This window comes from Bufo bufo, chromosome 3, assembly GCF_905171765.1.
Source record: "Bufo bufo chromosome 3, aBufBuf1.1, whole genome shotgun sequence".
Classification (NCBI taxonomy): Eukaryota; Metazoa; Chordata; class Amphibia; order Anura; family Bufonidae; genus Bufo; species Bufo bufo.
In genome coordinates this window covers 221,924,954-221,943,418 of record NC_053391.1, presented here as the reverse complement: position 1 = coordinate 221,943,418, position 18,465 = coordinate 221,924,954, and the positions used below count along the sequence as shown (strand labels likewise).

At 43.2% G+C, this 18,465-nt stretch overlaps 1 protein-coding gene across 2 annotated transcripts in view; it reads right to left on the bottom strand.

The window, feature by feature from the left end:
• SLC45A3 (solute carrier family 45 member 3) overlaps nt 1-18,465 on the bottom strand; it is a 69,583-nt gene that overhangs the window by 10,995 nt on the left and 40,123 nt on the right. For both annotated transcript variants that reach the window (XM_040421847.1, XM_040421848.1), the window contains 3 exons: nt 5,429-5,848; nt 1,841-2,653; nt 33-298 (listed from right to left, as the gene is read on the bottom strand). In XM_040421847.1, the coding sequence (XP_040277781.1) occupies nt 33-298; nt 1,841-2,653; nt 5,429-5,600 (1,251 nt within the window). In that variant the 5' untranslated portion in view covers nt 5,601-5,848. The remainder of the gene's footprint in view (nt 1-32; nt 299-1,840; nt 2,654-5,428; nt 5,849-18,465) is intronic.

Here is an 18,465-nt window from a genome sequence, read left to right as displayed (position 1 = left end):
ACATGGGTGACTTCACCGATGTGATGACTTACCTGTCGGTTATGATGATAAAGTGAGGTAAGAGTGTATGGCAGGATCTGCAGTACAGAAAATGGGATGCCTGTCATAGCAGCGGATGCTATTACCACTGTAATATTATGGGAAAAGCATGTGATTATTGAAGCAACCGGGAGGCAGGAAACGGCAAACAGGTAGACGATTCGCGTTCCAAATGTCTTCACCAGGTAATCCATGGAGAACGAAAACACTATTGATGTCGCAGACTGAAGGAAGAGGCCCAAGCTTCCCATTCTGACTCCTGGAGAAGAATGAAAAATCAAAATGTAAGCTTATGAAATATATGACATCATACTGTCTATTAACGGGCATCTCTCAGAAGATCTGTACCAAACTGGCTGACCCGTTGCATGTGCACTTGGCAGCTGAAGGCATCTGTGTTGGTCTCATGTTTATATGTGCCCGCATTGCAAAAAATTATGTTTTAATATACAGTACAGACCAAAAGTTTGGACACACCTTCTCATTCAAAGAGTTTTCTTTATTTTCATGACTATGAAGGCATCAAAACTATGAATTAACAGATGTGGAATTATGTACATAACAAACAAGTGTGAAACAACTGAAAATATGTCATATTCTAGGTTCTTCAAAGTAGCCACCTTTTGCTTTGATTACTGCTTTGCACACTCTTGGCATTCTCTTGATGAGCTTCAAGAGGTAGTCCCCTGAAATGGTCTTCCAACAGTCTTGAAGGAGTTCCCAGAGATGCTTAGCACTTGTTGGCCCTTTTGCCTTCACTCTGCGGTCCAGCTCACCCCAAACCATCTCGATTGGGTTCAGGTCCGGTGACTGTGGAGGCCAGGTCATCTGGCGCAGCACCCCATCACTCTCCTTGATGGTCAAATAGCCCTTACTTTCAAAGTTTTCCCAATTTTTCGGCTGACTGACTGACCTTAATTTCTTAAAGTAATGATGGCCACTCGTTTTTCTTTACTTAGCTGCTTTTTTCTTGCCATAATACCAATTCTAACAGTCTATTCAGTAGGACTATCAGCTGTGTATCCACCTGACTTCTCCTCAACGCAACTGATGGTCCCAACCCCATTTATAAGGCAAGAAATCCCACTTATTAAACCTGAAAGGGCACACCTGTGAAGTGAAAACCATTTCAGGGGACTACCTCTTGAAGCTCATCAAGAGAATGCCAAGAGTGTGCAAAGCAGTAATCAAAGCAAAAGGTGGCTACTTTGAAGAACCTAGAATATGACATATTTTCAGTTGTTTCACACTTGTTTGTTATGTATATAATTCCACATGTGTTAATTCATAGTTTTGATGCCTTCAGTGTGAATCTACAATTTTCATAGTCATGAAAATAAAGAAAACTCTTTGAATGAGAAGGTGTGTCCAAACTTTTGGTCTGTATTGTATGTAAATGAGCCTCTAGGAGCAATGGGGACGTTGCCGTTACTCCTCGAGACTCTGCTCTCTCAGCAACTGCTGCGTCTTCTGCACTTTGACTGACAGGACCATGCATTGTGATGGTTTTGCTGCATATAGTAATCATTTTTCTCAGCACTGCGGGCACATATGAACATGGAACCAAAACAGATGCCTTCTGCTGCCAAGTGCCCATGTAACTGCTTGATAAAGACTTATTATAGCCGAAACATCGCAATTGTATGCTGCTTAACTAAATAAAGTCACCGGAATTTTCTACAAAAACGGAGGAGTGCTGCAGATTTTTTCAATTATCATGTAGCAGGTCAGCCATTTTTATAGGTACAAATCTGCTGACAGATGCCCTTTAAGGTATAATCACATATGTACTATGACTGACCTGCATCATACTGAAGTCTAGCCTCCGTCCCCGGTTCTGCTATTGGCACACCATGATAAAGTCCTTCCCCAATGAAGTCAGTGTAAAAGAGAGAAAAGGTCATAAGGCTCATCCATGAGCACAGCTGGGCCATAAACAAGCGGCACAGAGCGTCAGGAACTCTGCAACAAAACGTCCTGAAGCGTGATACCAGAGCACACATACTTCGCAGCGCTAGGGCCATTCGCCAAACCCTGTGTGGTAGAGACCAAAGGTGACATGTCCTTGTGCAAGTCCATCCCTTGCCTGCTGGTTCTATATCTGAGTGTCCAGCATTTATCCAGACCTCTTCGGAAACAAAGAATGTAGCAAAGATGCATCCGCAAAATATAATAAGTAGGAGTGTGAAAAGGCACTGTTCTTGGCCACCTAACTGGTGTGCCAGCCAGCTGTCACTCCAGTCCACAGAAGGCAAAAAGAATCCAATGCATGCTCCTAGTCCAACAGTTAAGGCGTACACTGAGAAGGCTTTTCTGCAGGCTTCTCCTTCAGGGAAGAGATCAGAGAGCAGTGCTTCCAAAGGAGTGAAACAAACCTGTGCACAGGAATCTAGCAGCCCAACACCCAATATAAGGAAGAACACCTCCATGCCGGCATAGTGGTGACCTCCAAAGCTGGCTAAATGTTTGGCAAAAGGAATGATAATGAGGGACAGTATTACTCCAAAACATAAAAGCCAGATGAAGGGCCGCCGACGGCCAAATCTGCTGCTCCAATGGTCACTTGCAGAGCCTATTAGGTGTACAACTAAGAGACCAAGAATGGGCCCGATACCTAGAAGTGGAGACATTAAGGAAACAAGACTTAATATATACACTGCTAGCATAAAAACTACATACCCCACTTATATAAAAAAGAGGGAGACTTATCAAAACTGGTGTAAAGGAAAACTGTCCTAGTTGCCCATAGCAACCAATCAGAATCCGCCTTTCATATTCCAAATGAGCTCTGAAAAATGAAAGGTGGAATCCTATTGGTTGCTATGGGCAACTAAGCCAGTTTTCCTTTACACCAGTTTTGATGACTCTCACCCAGAGTATTTAAAAAGGTTATTTGGGGGTTTGATATTACAGTGTTCACTATGCATTAAAAATGACATGACTGCTTAATTCTGTGGGTCAGTACAATTATGGCGACACAAAATTTGTATAGGTTTTATTATGTTTTGCGTCTACAGAGCTGTATTGAGGGCTTTTTTTTCTGGGATGAGCTGTAGTTTTTATTGGAACCATTTCAAGGTATTTTTGATCACTGAACAAGGTGACCAAGAATCAGCAAATTGTGGATTTTTTTCCGTTAAGGCATTCACTGTGCAGGAAAAAATATTTTCATATTTTAATAGTTTGGATGTTTTCGGATACATACGGCAATGCCTGTTATGTTTGTTTATTTTTTATTATATTTGTGTGTAAAATTGGGAAAGTGAGTGATTTGAATTTTCAATATTGTTGTGTTTTTTTATTTCATTTTTTAAAACTTTTTACACCTAAATTTTTAGTCTTATTAAGGGGACTTCAACATGAGATCTTCTGATTACTTGTCCTATAGACTGCATTAGAATATTATTCCAGTCTATGGGATTCTGAAAGGCTCCATGAGAAGCTCTGGCCAGAACAGGGTCTAGGCTGTCATGGCAGCCATTTGGAATCCCGTGGGGACTCAGGTGGAAGGACAGTCTAACCCCACAGATGCCGCAGTCGCTATTGACAGCAGCATCTGAGAGCGTCATGTATGAAGAAAACTCAGCATGTGAGCTTGCACCATACAATCCCTTAATGCTAATCACATACATGATTATGCATTAAGGGGTTAAAGAGGGCCTGTCACCTCGTCTGACATGTCTCTTTTAGTGACAGCTTGCAATAATTCGAGGATTTTTTCATATAACTTTATGTTGTGCGTTTCCAATACTGTTCCCATTAAAACTTTATGGATAGATGTACAACTAGGCATTAGCATACCCCCTTATCAGAGGTGTGTCCCTGCGCAGTCTGCAACTGCCGGCACCAACTGGACAGACTGTGAAGGGATACACCTCCAACTGGTAACATCCAATTTTAAATTTATTCTGAAACATCTAGCAGAAATGATAGAGGAACGGCACAACATAGAGCTATAGTGCTCCAGAATTGTCATTTCATTTCATGTGAAATATAACTATTTACTAAAACAGACATGTCAGGAGATGTGACAGATCCTCTTTCACGTCACATTAAAAATTCAAAAATAATTCCACTCAGCCATTTACCGCATTTTTCGCCCTATAAGATGCACCGGCCCATATGAAGCACCTAGGTTTTTGAGGCGGAAAATAAGAAAAAAAATATTTTGAACCAAAAGGTGTGCTTTTGGTGGGTTTTGAACTAATGGGGGCATCTGTGGATGGCACTGTTATGGGGGCATCTGTGGATGGCACTGTTATGGGGGCATCTGTGGATGGCACTGTTATGGGGGCATCTGTGGATGGCACTGTTATGGGGGCATCTGTGGATGGCACATTTATAGCATCTTATCTAATGTGCCACCCACAGATCCCCCATAACAGTGTCCCTGTGAAGTGAATGGGGGCCGGCATCTGGTTCTGTAATGGCAGCGGGGCCCGTTGCAGTCACTGTATTCTACTACACCGGGCCCGGCTCACTGTAGTATAATCATATCTAACTTGTGGGTATTGTTAAAGTATTCAAATCATCTTAAATCCAGCGCTGTACTACTTACTACTAACTTCTTGTCAGTCAGGAGGCCGGGCGGGCGCTCGCAGCATAGCTCACTACGTCATGCACCTGCGCCGCCTGCTTCATTTATAAAGTGGGTGGAGAATGCGCGTGATGTAGTGAGCTACGCTGCGAGCGCCCGGCCTCCTGACTGACAAGAAGTTAGTAGTAAGTAGTACAGCGCTGGATTTAAGATGATTTGAATACTTTAACAATACCCACAAGTTAGATATGATTATATTACAGTGAGCCGGGCCCGGTGTAGTAGAATACAGCGACTGCACCGGGCCCCGCTGCCATTACAGAACCAGATGCCGGCCCCCAGCCCCTCCTCCTTCTCAGCCGATACACCCGACGGTTGCAGCATTCGCCCCATGAGACGCACTGCTATCTTTTTCCCACTTTTTTGGGGGGGGGGGGGGGCGTCTAGGGCAAAAAATACAGTATGTAATTTAGTATAGCCACTGAGCTATTCAATAAAGTCTGTATAGCGCCACCTGCTGTTCGTTCTTTTCCTTATTTTTTGTCTATTACTAGACAGTAATAGCTGTTGTAAATGGTCCCTACATTCACAATTATTCTTTTTATGGTGGCATAATCATGTTGGTTTTATCTAGCCTTACACGACATGAAATCTAACAGCTCGGCACAGGAAGTGATTTGCTTAGGCGGTGACGTGTAATTTCAGTCACGTAACTAGTTATGATTTGCTATGATCCAGTGAGATCACATTAGCAAGAATTTTATCTCCGTTTTAACTAGACACCCGCCATTATAATGGATAACTAAAGCAGCCTGATACACCTTGAATTCACCAGGTTGCAGATTTACCTACCTAGTACCATGGTCATGAATTTTTCCTCCACTCCAGCTTCAAGAAGCAAAGGTGGAACAAAGGTGATCCCTGCGGCTAGACAAACTTCAAGACCACAAGTCAGAGAGTTAACCAGTAGGAGCTGTGCACGAGGACTGCGAAGGGCCTCGACGATCCCCGCCTTCTGCATCATGGACACTGTAGTTTGTGCACCTTGATTATCCTATAAACCGCTGATAAACATGGAGTGCAATCTGGGGCTGCCACTCTGTTTGGGCTGACAGAAGCCCATTTCTATGAAAGAGTCCTGGTATTATGTGGTGCTTCAAACTATGCAGATTCTATATGCTATGAACGCAAAAGTTGATGTCCTGAAGCACTGAAGTTGTGTTTGCACATTCAATTTCCATGAGGTTAAATCCAGCATGTCAATACCATCTCCTGTGAAAGAAAAATAATAAAATGTTAACACAACATATAGTACACATAAAATGTATATGTGGTTTTAAAGGGTAACTGTCATGTTTTCATCCCAAAAAAATCAATTTTAGCATATGTTACTGCTGCAGAAGCATTATGCATAAAGAAATCTTTAGTTTCTTCACATACCATGTTTTCCTTGAGTTTTTCCCTTAGTTACGGCTGTTTAAACATTTACAATATGAGGACCTTCTCAAGATGGCTCCTCTGCCAGTTCTCTGAGGCCAAAACTGCTTTCACTCAGGTCACATACAAACTTGCTGTAGCCAGCAGCTCCCTGCCAGCCAATCAGATTGGATTACTGAGAGACACGCCTCCTAACTCTGAAGCCTAATGCAGGCATGCAGTGTGAAGGAACGCCCCTCGTCTTCCTAGCCGGAGACAGATGAGCCATAGGAACAGTCTTTTAAAGGGAGCAGTGGAAAGGGACAGAGGACATTAATGAAAGCTGTTATTATAAGGCAATTACAGGTGTTTTGACAATCATTGACAGACTAACTCAGGTATACATGCCTAGCTCTAATAAACTAGCAAATAAAAAAAAAAATTACAGCTACCCTTTTATAATCCATTCAGTTCCATATGCTTTATCTACAGATGGCGTATAATTTCCCTAAGGTTGGGTTCACATATACTTTATGAATCCCGGCGGTCTGTTCTGGTGGAGAAACGACTGCCGGAGTTCACTGTATCCAACATAGTTCACCATGGGATACAGCCGCTTTTGGCTTTTTGCTGCCTGTATTTTTTGTCTGACCGAAAGCCGACATATAGGCTCAGCCGGAATTCAAAGTGCCTATGTGAACTCAGCCTAAACTGTCTACTTAATTACAGTTAGTCAAGTAAACACACATAATAGTGTGCAAATGGTTGTATTCTAAGAACGTTTCTTGCTAAGGCAACAGTACACAGTGTGGCCTGGCCGCTGGATCCGCATGCGGATTACCGCTAACTTCCAGCCTGCATCGGTACTTTCCATTTGAAACCACAGCATTTAGTGGTAACTCATGTGAATGGACACCCTTATTAAGCTCCCATAATCGTCTAGCCATGACTAAAGTTGCAAATGGCAATTACTGCTGGAAATTATCTCATTATAATTTATTATTCACAGAATCTATTTCAAGGCATTTATTTCACTATGTTCCTAAGGATATAACCACACATTCAGGTTTTCTGATGCAGTTTTTGAAGCCAAAACCAGGCGTGGATCCAAAAACGAGAGGTCACTTCTGTCCCTAATACTTTCTCTACTTTTATAATCCACTCCTGATTTTGGCTTAAAAAAAAAATCGCATCAGAAAACCTTAACATGTGGCAGCAACCTAAGACCTCAAATCTAAGAGGGGAAAGTTGGGGGAAAACAAACAGCTTTCTCTGTAAACACATTAGTCTGATTTAGTTCAGCAAAAGGAAGGTAATGTCCAGAAACTGAAGATTTCACACTAAAGTGTCTAGTGACGTCTTGGTAGAAGAGAGAAAATGGATTTCACCAGAGTTGAAAAAAAGAAGGGGAAAGCCTAGATGCACCACTTTATAAGAACATGGGTACATCAGTGTCTTCAGTTTAAAGGAGTGCTCTGGGAATGATCTAAAATGGGCGTCAGTGACCTGTCTTAGAATGTGAGCAGGACTGGTTGCCTCCACTTGCAGAGCTGCCTAGGTGGGTGAGGGAGCTTTACTACACTCATTTTCATATACTACATATTGGTGAGTTTTCCTGTCAGGCTACTCAGTCATGATGGTATAACGTTGGCAGGATCTCATCATTACTATCTACTGTAGAGCAGTGTAGTATGTAGAGAGGCCCACCCCCTCACCGCTCATCCACCCTGGGCAGCTCTACAAGAGGAAGCAGCCAGTCCTGCTCGCATTCTAGGCAAAGGTTGCTGGTAGCAATTAAATCTTTAAGAAACAGATACTCTACGGGTTTGGAGTTGGTGGTTCAACATACTGAAGTATAATTCTTCACTGTGTAAAAACTATTTGGTTACGAATCAAGGAGCTGGTACCTCAGAACCGAAGACGTTCGGAGAGTTCAGATCCAAGTTTTAAAGTGATTTTCCAGTTTAAAAATCAAATACCAAAGTTATTCACCAAAGTCTCGCCAGACTTCGGGAATAACTGACTTCACCTCATCGGAGCCCGTGCATTTTAATGCTGTATGGAGACGAATTTCTGTACAACATTAATCCGAACTTTTGAGTGCAGCAACTTCGGATCTAGGATGCCTTCGCTCATCGCTAATTGTGAGCTCCACTGGGAACAGTGATAATAATATATATAAAGCTCTACAGAGTATGTTGTTTACCGCCTAATAGTAAATCTGTCTTACTTGTCCATAGCAACTAATCAGAGCTTAGCTTTCAGTTCCTACAGGTCTCTGAAGAAAATGAAAGCTGAGCTCTGATTGGTTGCTATGGACAACTAAGACTGATTTACTAACAGGTAGATATTGGAGGCGGGTTACAGTTTCGTAGGCCACCCTGTATAAGAAAGTACAATAAATATATATTAGATGTCATAGCAATCTGCATTTATTCTAGCTTCTAATAAGCATTCCGTCTGAAAAGAAATTACCTTGCCAACACAAGGGCAGGTACGCCCCGAAGAATATTATTTGCACCTCAGCCTTTAGGAGATAACTATTTACAGAATTTTCTGCGGCCTGACCAGCACTAGCGCACAGCTAGCCCAGTTTGCATGTGGGAGGGTAATTTAGGTTGGCAAAAATACCAAATAGATACCTCAGTGGTTGCTCACTCTGACGCAGGAGATTAAGGGCTCTTCATCTTCAAGACTGTCAAGTCAGGGCACATTTCAAAGAAGGGGACTGAGGTCACCATATTAACTCCTACGTTATAAAGACACAACTACTTTCAATCATATTATTTTGGGAGTAGCACTGCAGTCAAAGCTGGATAAACCAGATGGACCAGGAACTTCTACAGGTGGAGTGGAATCTTGTAAAACAGGCAGGTCGTAAGAAGCAGGAAGATATTTTTGTTAAAGGGGTTTTCCTGAGTCTATAAAAATAAAAAAAACACTGCAGTTGCTTATTATATGACAGACTATAGCTATATGAGCACCTTGATGCAGGTTTTGATACAGCTGAGCTCTCCTCATTTCTTCCATGCCGCCACCTGTAGGAGTTTCAGCAGTGATGGAGCTGCTCGTCTCTGTATCCTCCCACTGCCCCTTTCCAGCACTGCTGCTCCACGTCCCCTACTCCTCTGATACTTCCCCGCCCACACCCATTACATCATCATCCACAGCCCAGTACTCCTCAGAGCATGCTCAGTCCCTTTCTCATGGTGCAGCATGGAGCCTTTTGGGGATTTTAACTTTCCATCAGCCTCCTGGATGATATCCCAGTGATTCACAGGAGCAATTTCACACCATAGTAATAAAGACTGTGCTAGCCATCTGACTATTCATACTTCTTAAGACCCTGCATGTGAGCTGACTGCATATTCCTCATTAGTATTGTGGTATTCAGTCATGCTGTGCACTGCTGCTCTCTGTTATCAGCCACTATATATGTTCTGCCCAGCTGAGTTGAGAATCATTATAGATCACTTCTGCCTCAGTTTTGGTATTTCTGTAGTGATTTAGTGTGGTTATAGCACCATCTAGCAGTGTTGAGTTGTATTACAATTTGTTTTTCTTGTTACAAAGACTGCTGCATTGTGGGTGATGCAAAGCATTGTGGGAGTGCAAAGCATCCTGGGAAAGAGAAGCCTCCAGTCTCCAGGGCACATCAGCAGAGCTGTCCTTTTGCATATCTCCTTCTTAAACTTCACCATCCTTGTAAAAGAAAATCTGGTGAGAGATCTACCTTTGTTTCAGGGATATTATGTGATGCAGAGCTGTTCAGTCAGTTGTAATTGTTACTCTGGGAATTGTTACTACTGTTAGCTAGATATGTAATCATATGTACAGGCAGCCATTTTACCATGTGCTTTAGTGTTAATGCAAATGTTATAGTATATGCTATCTATACTTTATACTTCTACTTGCTATTTGCATTCTTGTAGTTTTACCAAACAATCCTGTTTTGCCAATCAACAATCCTGTTTTACCAATAAACAAGTTAGGGTACTTTCACATTTGCGGCAGAGGATTCCGGCAGGCGGTCCAGCAATCTGGACGCAAACGGATGCATTTGTGAGACGGATCCGGATTCGTCTCACAAATGCATTGCAATACCGGATCCATCTTTCTGTTTGTCATCTGGAAAAACGGATCCGGTATTTATTTTTTTCTTATTTTTAAAAGGTCTGCTCATGCGCAGACCGCAAAAACCGAATGTTTTCCGGAACACTGGCATTAATGCATTTCAATGGAAATTAATGCCGGATCCGGCATTCCGGCAAGTGTTCAGGATTTTTGGCCGGTGAGAAAACTGCAGCATGCTGTGGTATTTTCTCCGGCCAAAAAACATAAGAAGGACTAAACTGATGCATCCTGATGCATACTGAACGGAATGCTCTCCATTCAGAATGCATTAGGATAAAACTGTTCAGTTTTTTTTCCGGTATTGAGTCCCTGTGATGGAACTCAATACCATTTTCCGGTATTGAGTCCCTGTGACGGAACTCAATACCAGAAAAGACTACAAAGAACAGTCCTCTTATTTGGAAGATAGGAATGGTTTATGCTGAATGTCAGACTGCACACTCTGTGAACGTGTATAAAGACAGAACAGTAAAACAGATGCTAGTCACCAGGGATAGTGGATCTAACTATATGGAGCCACCTTCGGCCATGCAGTCCTGCGTACATGATTGCAGCAGCTGCCATACAGCCACGCTGGAGTCCGTTCCTACCAAGACTGAGTTTGCACAGAGACATTAAGCAGCCAAGAAAAGGCAGACAATGTCCACTAGCCAGGCATCATCATAAAGGACCAGGTCACAAGCAAGCTGCTCTAGCAAGTCCTCAATAAAAGAAAAGGCTGCTTTCGCCCGTGCAGAAGCTGAGGCTGCAAAAGTAAGATCTTCCTTTGCTGCACAAGAGATGGAACTAAAGAAAGAGAGAGCACGCCTGCAAGCGTCACTGGAAGAAGAGACAGCACGCCTCAATGCATCAAAGGGAAAAGAGAGAGCATACCTGCAAGCGTCACTGGAAGAAGAGACTGCATGCCTGCAAACATTACTGGGAAAACTCACTGCAGGGAAAGCAGCGGCAGCCGCAGTGGCCAAAGCAGAGTTCCTAGAAGCCTTGGAGTTTCCCGAATCTGATAAACACAGCCAAGTACTTGGGCCAGACCTAGATGAACAAGATCCAACACAGCATGTCTCAGAAAACGTCCATCAGCATCCCAAGACAGATGATGACTATGATCCAGAATATCAGCCAGCCTATACAGGGTGTCAAAGATCCTACTTTGAACCACAGTACCTCGAGCAGGATGGTATGCGACAAAACGATGCTGACCACAACTACCGCCCTACAGAACGAAAGCTACAACCTTCGCTTCGACTTAAAGGGACAACCTTCACGTCAGAACGGTATTATACAGACTTCACTAAGCCAGAAACCCCTAAAAGGTATTGCGATACACCACACATACAGCATAGCAACAACACACCGGGTAGTAGTGGCGCTAACTAGGCCGCCATGGACTTCACTAAGTTGTTTGATAAACGGGAGCTGGTTACCAAAGGACTTATAAAGTTCACTGATCATCCCAAAAACTACAAGGCATGGAGAGCCTTCTTCCAGATTGCCATAAGAGACTTAGATCTTTCCTGTAGTGAGGAGTTAGATCTCTTGGTAAAGTGGCTTGGAAGTGAGTCTGCTGAACACGCCAAAAGAAACAGAGACATTAACAAACTATCCAGGCAAAGGCCTAAAGATGATGTGGGAAAGGCTTGATGAGTATTATGGGTCAATAGAAGCTATAGAAAATGCTTTATATAAAAGAAAATTTATAATTTTCCCAGAATAGTGGGTAGGGGTTACCAGAAGCTCAGGGAACTCAGTGACTTGTTAATAGAGGTACAGGTTGCTCAGGCAGAAGGAGATCTGCCAGGGCTAGCATTCCTGGACACCGCCAGAGGTGTCAACCCGATTGTCCAAAATCTCCATTATAACCTACAGGAGAAGTGGATCACGCATGGTTCCCATTATAAACAGTTTCATAATGTACCATTTCCCCCTTCGTGGTGTTTGTAGACTTTGTTACTCAACAGGCAAGGATTAGAAATGATCCCAGTTTTGACTTTACTCTGTCATGTCCCACTACCCCTGGTGTCAAACCTCATAAAACACCAATGGCAGTCCACAAAACTAATGTTTCCTCCACAGGTTCTTCTTACAGGCAGTTTAAGTTTTCTCAAGATGAGAACATACCCAAAGATCTTACCAAACAATGCCCCTGCACAAGAAACCACATTCTCTACTAAAATGCAGAGTCTTCAGGGAGAAGTCTTTAGAAGACTGCAAAGAATTCCTCAAAGAAAAAAACATCTGCTTCAGGTGCTGCATACAACATCGCACTTCACCAGGAACTGTAAGGTCAGTGTGACATGCACAGAATGCGGTAGCACAGAACACAACACAGCTTTACACCCTGGACCACCCTCTCAGGTATCACCCCAGACAGAGGAGCATGACGGAAAGCAGATAGACACCGCAGTAGTCACTTCTCACTGTACAGAGATCTGTAAAGGACTTGCAGGAGGGAAGTCCTGATCAAAAATCTGCCTTGTCAGAGTTTATCCGGTCGGCCACCGAGATAAGGCAATCAAGGTATATACAATTTTAGATGATCAAAGCAACCGGTCTTTAGCTAAATCCACCTTCTTCGACACCTTCAATATCGTAGGGCCCGGTACTCCCTACTCCTTAAGGACATGTGCTGGTACTGTTGAGATGGTGGGGAGGAAAGCAAGTGGGTACAAGGTAGAGTCCATGGATGGTCAGACCTGCTTGTCCCTGCCAACCATACTGGAGTGCAATCCCATTCCTGACAACTGGTCAGAGATACCTACACCAGAGGTAGCAGCATACCACCCCCACCTGAGGCATATAGCTCACCTGATACCGAAACTGGACCCAAAAGCCCCGATAGTCTTACTCCTTGGAAGAGACATACTACAAAGTTCACAAGGCTAGAGGACAGATTAATGGTCCCCAAAATGCTCCATACGCCCAGACACTTGACCTAGGATGGGTCATCATAGGAGACGTCTGTCTAGGAGGAGCACAGAAGCCGACCTCAGTCAACAGTATGCTCACCAACACACTTGAAAATGGACGTCCTTATTCCAGCCTTGTCACAGTAGTTTCCTGATAAAAGAACTGCCACACAGTACTCCTGTGCCTTGTCCTTTCACAGATACCTCCTGTGAAGACCACGCCTGCAATGGTGAGCAAGATCACTTAGGGTGCACAGTCTTCCACAGGACAAGAGAAGACAACAGGGTCGCAATGTCCATAGAAGTCAGGCTGTTCTTGGATATCATGGATCAAGGAATAGTAAAAGACAAGTCAAAAAGTTGGGTTGCACCTTTACCATTTAAACCCCGGAGACAACGCTTACCTAACAAAGAACTTGTCTACAGTTGATTTATCTCTCTCAAACACAAACTTCAGAGGACACCAGAGACGAGAGAACATTTCTTTACCATCATGGAAACAATATTCCAAAACAGCCATACAGAAATGGCACCCGCACTCCAAGACTCCGAGGAGTGTTGGTACTTATCCATTTTCGGCATGTATCATCCTAAAAAATGATACGAGTAGTATTCGACTCAAGCACCAGGTGCGAAGGCGTCTCGCTAACTGAGGTCTCATTGTCTGGTCCAGACCTCAACAACAGACTTCTAGACTAGAGGTACTTCTCCGCTTCCGCAGAGATTCCGTAGCATTTATGGCCGACATACAACAGATGTTCCACTGCTTTCTCATCAAGGAAGAACATAAAAACTACTTGAGGTTCTTCTGGTACCGCAACAACGACCCCAATGAAGACATTGTAGAGTACCGAATGAGAGTGCACATCTTCGGAAACAGTCCTTCCCCTGCAGTCGCTATCTATGGTCTCAGACATTCAGCCCAAGAGGGTGAGGCAAAGTATGGGTCAGATGTCAGATCCTTTGTGAAAAAATATTTATTCATGGATGACTAATTGAAATCCACACCCATGAACAAGACCGCAATCAGTCCCCTGAAAAGGGCTCAAGAGATGCTCACTTTATCTAATTTGAGGTTGCACAAAATAGCCTCCAACAGCCGTGAGTTAATGGAGGCCTTCTCAACCCAAGACCATTCAAGTGATCTAAAATCAAGACTTGAATCTTAGCAACTACTCCCTTCCCATGCAGCGGAGCCTCGGTTTGCTCTGGGATTTAAAGGCAGACACATTAACCTTCCAAATTAGCAAGGAAGAAAAGCCCTTCTCACGCAGAGGAGTTCTGTCCACCATAAACAGCTTATATGATCCTCTGGGATTCGTAGCGCCTGGGTCTATCTAAGGCAAAATGATATTAAGAGACTTCATCACAGAGACGTCCGATTGGAATAACCAGCTTGCCGATAAAAAAAAAAGGGACCTGTGGACAGGTCAGAAGAAGTCTCTCGAAGCTTTGTCCAGCCTTCATGTGGCACGACCATATGCTTCCGTGCCATCAACCGAAGTCAAGATGCAAAGACTACAGGGAGTGCAGAATTATTAGGCAAGTTGTATTTTTGAGGATTAATTTTATTATTGAACAACAACCATGTTCTCAATGAACCCAAAAAACTCATTAATATCAAAGCTGAATATTTTTGGAAGTAGTTTTTAGTTTGTTTTTAGTTTTAGCTATTTTAGGGGGATATCTGTGTGTGCAGGTGACTATTACTGTGCATAATTATTAGGCAACTTAACAAAAAACAAATATATACCCATTTCAATTATTTATTTTTACCAGTGAAACCAATATAACATCTCAACATTCACAAATATACATTTCTGACATTCAAAAACAAAACAAAAACAAATCAGTGACCAATATAGCCACCTTTCTTTGCAAGGACATTCAAAAGCCTGCCATCCATGGATTCTGTCAGTGTTTTGATCTGTTCACCATCAACATTGCGTGCAGCAGCAACCACAGACTCCCAGACACTGTTCAGAGAGGTGTACTGTTTTCCCTCCTTGTAAATCTCACATTTGATGATGGACCACAGGTTCTCAATGGGGTTCAGATCAGGTGAACAAGGAGGCCATGTCATTAGATTTTCTTCTTTTATACCCTTTCTTGCCAGCCACGCTGTGGAGTACTTGGACGCGTGTGATGGAGCATTGTCCTGCATGAAAATCATGTTTTCTTGAAGGATGCAGACTTCTTCCTGTACCACTGCTTGAAGAAGGTGTCTTCCAGAAACTGGCAGTAGGACTGGGAGTTGAGCTTGACTCCATCCTCAACCCGAAAAGGCCCCACAAGCTCATCTTTAATGATACAGCCCAAACCAGTACTCCACCTCCACCTTGCTGGCGTCTGAGTCGAACTGGAGCTCTCTGCCCTTTACCAATCCAGCCACGGGCCCATCCATCTGGCCCATCAAGACTCACTCTCATTTCATCAGTCCATAAAACCTTAGAAAAATCAGTCTTGAAATATTTCTTGGCCCAGTATTGACGTTTCAGCTTGTGTGTCTTGTTCAGTGGTGGTCGTCTTTCAGCCTTTCTTACCTTGGCCATGTCTCTGAGTATTGCACACCTTGTGCTTTTGGGCACTCCAGTGATGTTGCAGCTCTGAAATATGGCCAAACTGGTGGCAAGTGGCATCTTGGCAGCTGCACGCTTGACTTTTCTCAGTTCATGGGCAGTTATTTTGCGCCTTGGTTTTTCCACACGCTTCTTGCGACCCTGTTGACTATTTTGAATGAAACGCTTGATTGTTCCATGATCACGCCTCAGAAGCTTTGCAATTTTAAGAGTGCTGCATCCCTCTGCAAGATATCTCACTATTTTTGACTTTTCTGAGCCTGTCAAGTCCTTCTTTTGACCCATTTTGCCAAAGGAAAGGAAGTTGCCTAATAATTATGCACACCTAATATAGGGTGTTGATGTCATTAGACCACACCCCTTCTCATTACAGAGATGCACATCACCTAATATGCTTAATTGGTAGTAGGCTTTCGAGCCTATACAGCTTGGAGTAAGACAATATGCATAAAGAGGATGATGTGGTCAAAATACTCATTTGCCTAATAATTATGCACGCAGTGTATATATCTTCTCCGACGCTTCAGTCAAGGCGATTGCAGCCGTAGCATACCTAAAGACCATTGATGTTAAACAACAATGCCATATAGGGTTTGTCATGAGCTGAACTTATAATAACAGAAATGAACCTGGAAATCGAGGAAGTTGAGTTTTACATGGACAGCAAGCAGTCCTAGGATATATTTTCAACGAAACCAGATGCTTTTATGTCTACGTCTGCAATTGGGTGCTAAGGATCAGAAGATCCACTTGTCCTAACCAGTGGCACTACGTGCCTACACAGCATAATCCTGCGGACCATGCGACTAGATCCGTCTCCCCAAGCCACCTTAAGGACACATGGTTTATGGGTTCTGCATTCCTGTACCGTTCAACGTCTTGCATCATCGGATCCGACACGTTTGAATTGGTAGATCCAGATGCAGATGAAGAAAACCGACCTGAAGTATCTGTTCTACGTACGAAGACTTTGGACAACCAACTCAAATCCCATAGTTTCAACAGGTTCCCCACCTGGATGTTGCTCCTTTGTGGTATAGCCTGTGTAGTTCATATAGCCCAGTCTTACAAAATCGACATTACCTGTGAGCCAGAAGCCCTGCAAAGGTTGGCATCACTGCAAACATGCCTTTACCACTGCTAATCTGGAAAAGTCCAAAAACATAATAATTCACACTATACAACATGAATGTTATGCAAAAGAAATAGACTACCTTAGCAAAGACCAAACAGTCCCCAAGGAGGAGCTTTGAAGGAGCTTAATCCCATCATTGACCAAAATGGGTTGCTAAGAATGAAGGACCTAGTAGTGGCGTCTGTTGACGCCAGACAGGGAGTGTTGTGCCCAGCTGAGTTGAGAATCATTACAGATCACGTCTGCCTCAGTTTTGGTATTTCTGTAGTGATTAGTGTGGTTATAGCACCATCTAGCGGTGTTAAGTTGTATTACAATTTGTTTTTCCTGTTACAAAGACTGCTGCATTGTGGGTGGTGCAAAGCATTGTGGGAGTGCAAATCATCCTGGGAAAGAGAAGCCTCCAGTCTCCAGGACACATCAGAAGATCTGTCCTTTTGCATATCTCCTTCTTAAACTCCACCATCCTTGTAAAAGCAAATCTGGTGAGAGATCTACCTTTGTTTCAGGGATATTATGTTATGCAGAGCTGTTCAGTCAGTTGTAATTGTTACTCTGGGAGTTGTTACTACTGTTAGCTAGATATCTAATCTTATGTACAGGCAGACATTTTACCACGTGCTTCAGTGTTAATGTAAATGTTATAGTACATGCTATCTATACTTTATACTTATACTTGCTTGTAGTTTTACCAAACAATCCTGTTTTGCCAATCAACAATCCTGTTTCCTAATAAACAAGTTAGACTACAAAGAACAGTCCTCTTATTTGGAAGACAGGAATGGTTTATGTTGAATGTCAGACTGCACACTGTGTGAACGTGTATGAAGACAGAACTATATACAGTACAGACCAAAAGTTTGGACACACCTTCTCATTCAAAGAGTTTTCTTTATTTTCATGACTATAAAAATTGTAGATTCACACTGAAGGCATCAAAACTATGAATTAACACATGTGGAATTATATACACATAACAAACAAGTGTGAAACAACTGAAAATATGTCATATTCTAGGTTCTTCAAAGTAGCCACCTTGGCTTGAGAAGGATCCCGGAAGGGGATTGAAACGTTGCCTATTTTGTGTCACATGTGTGAATAAAGACACTGCATTTTTTTACAAGAGGAGTGCTGCGTTGATTTTACTTGGATTTATATATCTATATATATATATATATATACCGTATTTTTCGCCCCATAAGACGCACTTTTTCTCCCCCCAAAATGGGGGAGAAATGCCCCTGCGTCTTATGGGGCGAATGCTTACAGTTTTACATCGCAAGCTGCGATGTAGGAGCTAGCGGGGACTCGGGGAGGGACGGGGAGGAGGAGCTGGGGGCCGGCAATAGCCGCGGGGCGGTGCAGTCAGTGTAGTATAGCCCCGCCCCGCCGCTCCGGTATACTAATATAAGATGTCCTATTCAATTAGTTGAATTATTAAACATGTCCCCCAACTCCTAATAGAACCTTACATCCTAACAGCTTCAGTAGAATGCAGGCAGGCAGGCCGGGCGGGCGGCAGCGTAACTCCCTGATGTCACGTGCCTGCGCCGCCTACTTTATGAATGAAGCAGCCGGCGCAGGCAAGTGACGTCAGTGAGGGACGCGCCGGCCGCCCGGCCTGCCTGGGTTCTACTGAAGCGGTTAGGATGTAAGGTACTATTAGGAGTGAGGGGGCATGTTTAATAACTATTAATTGAATAAGACATCTTATATTAG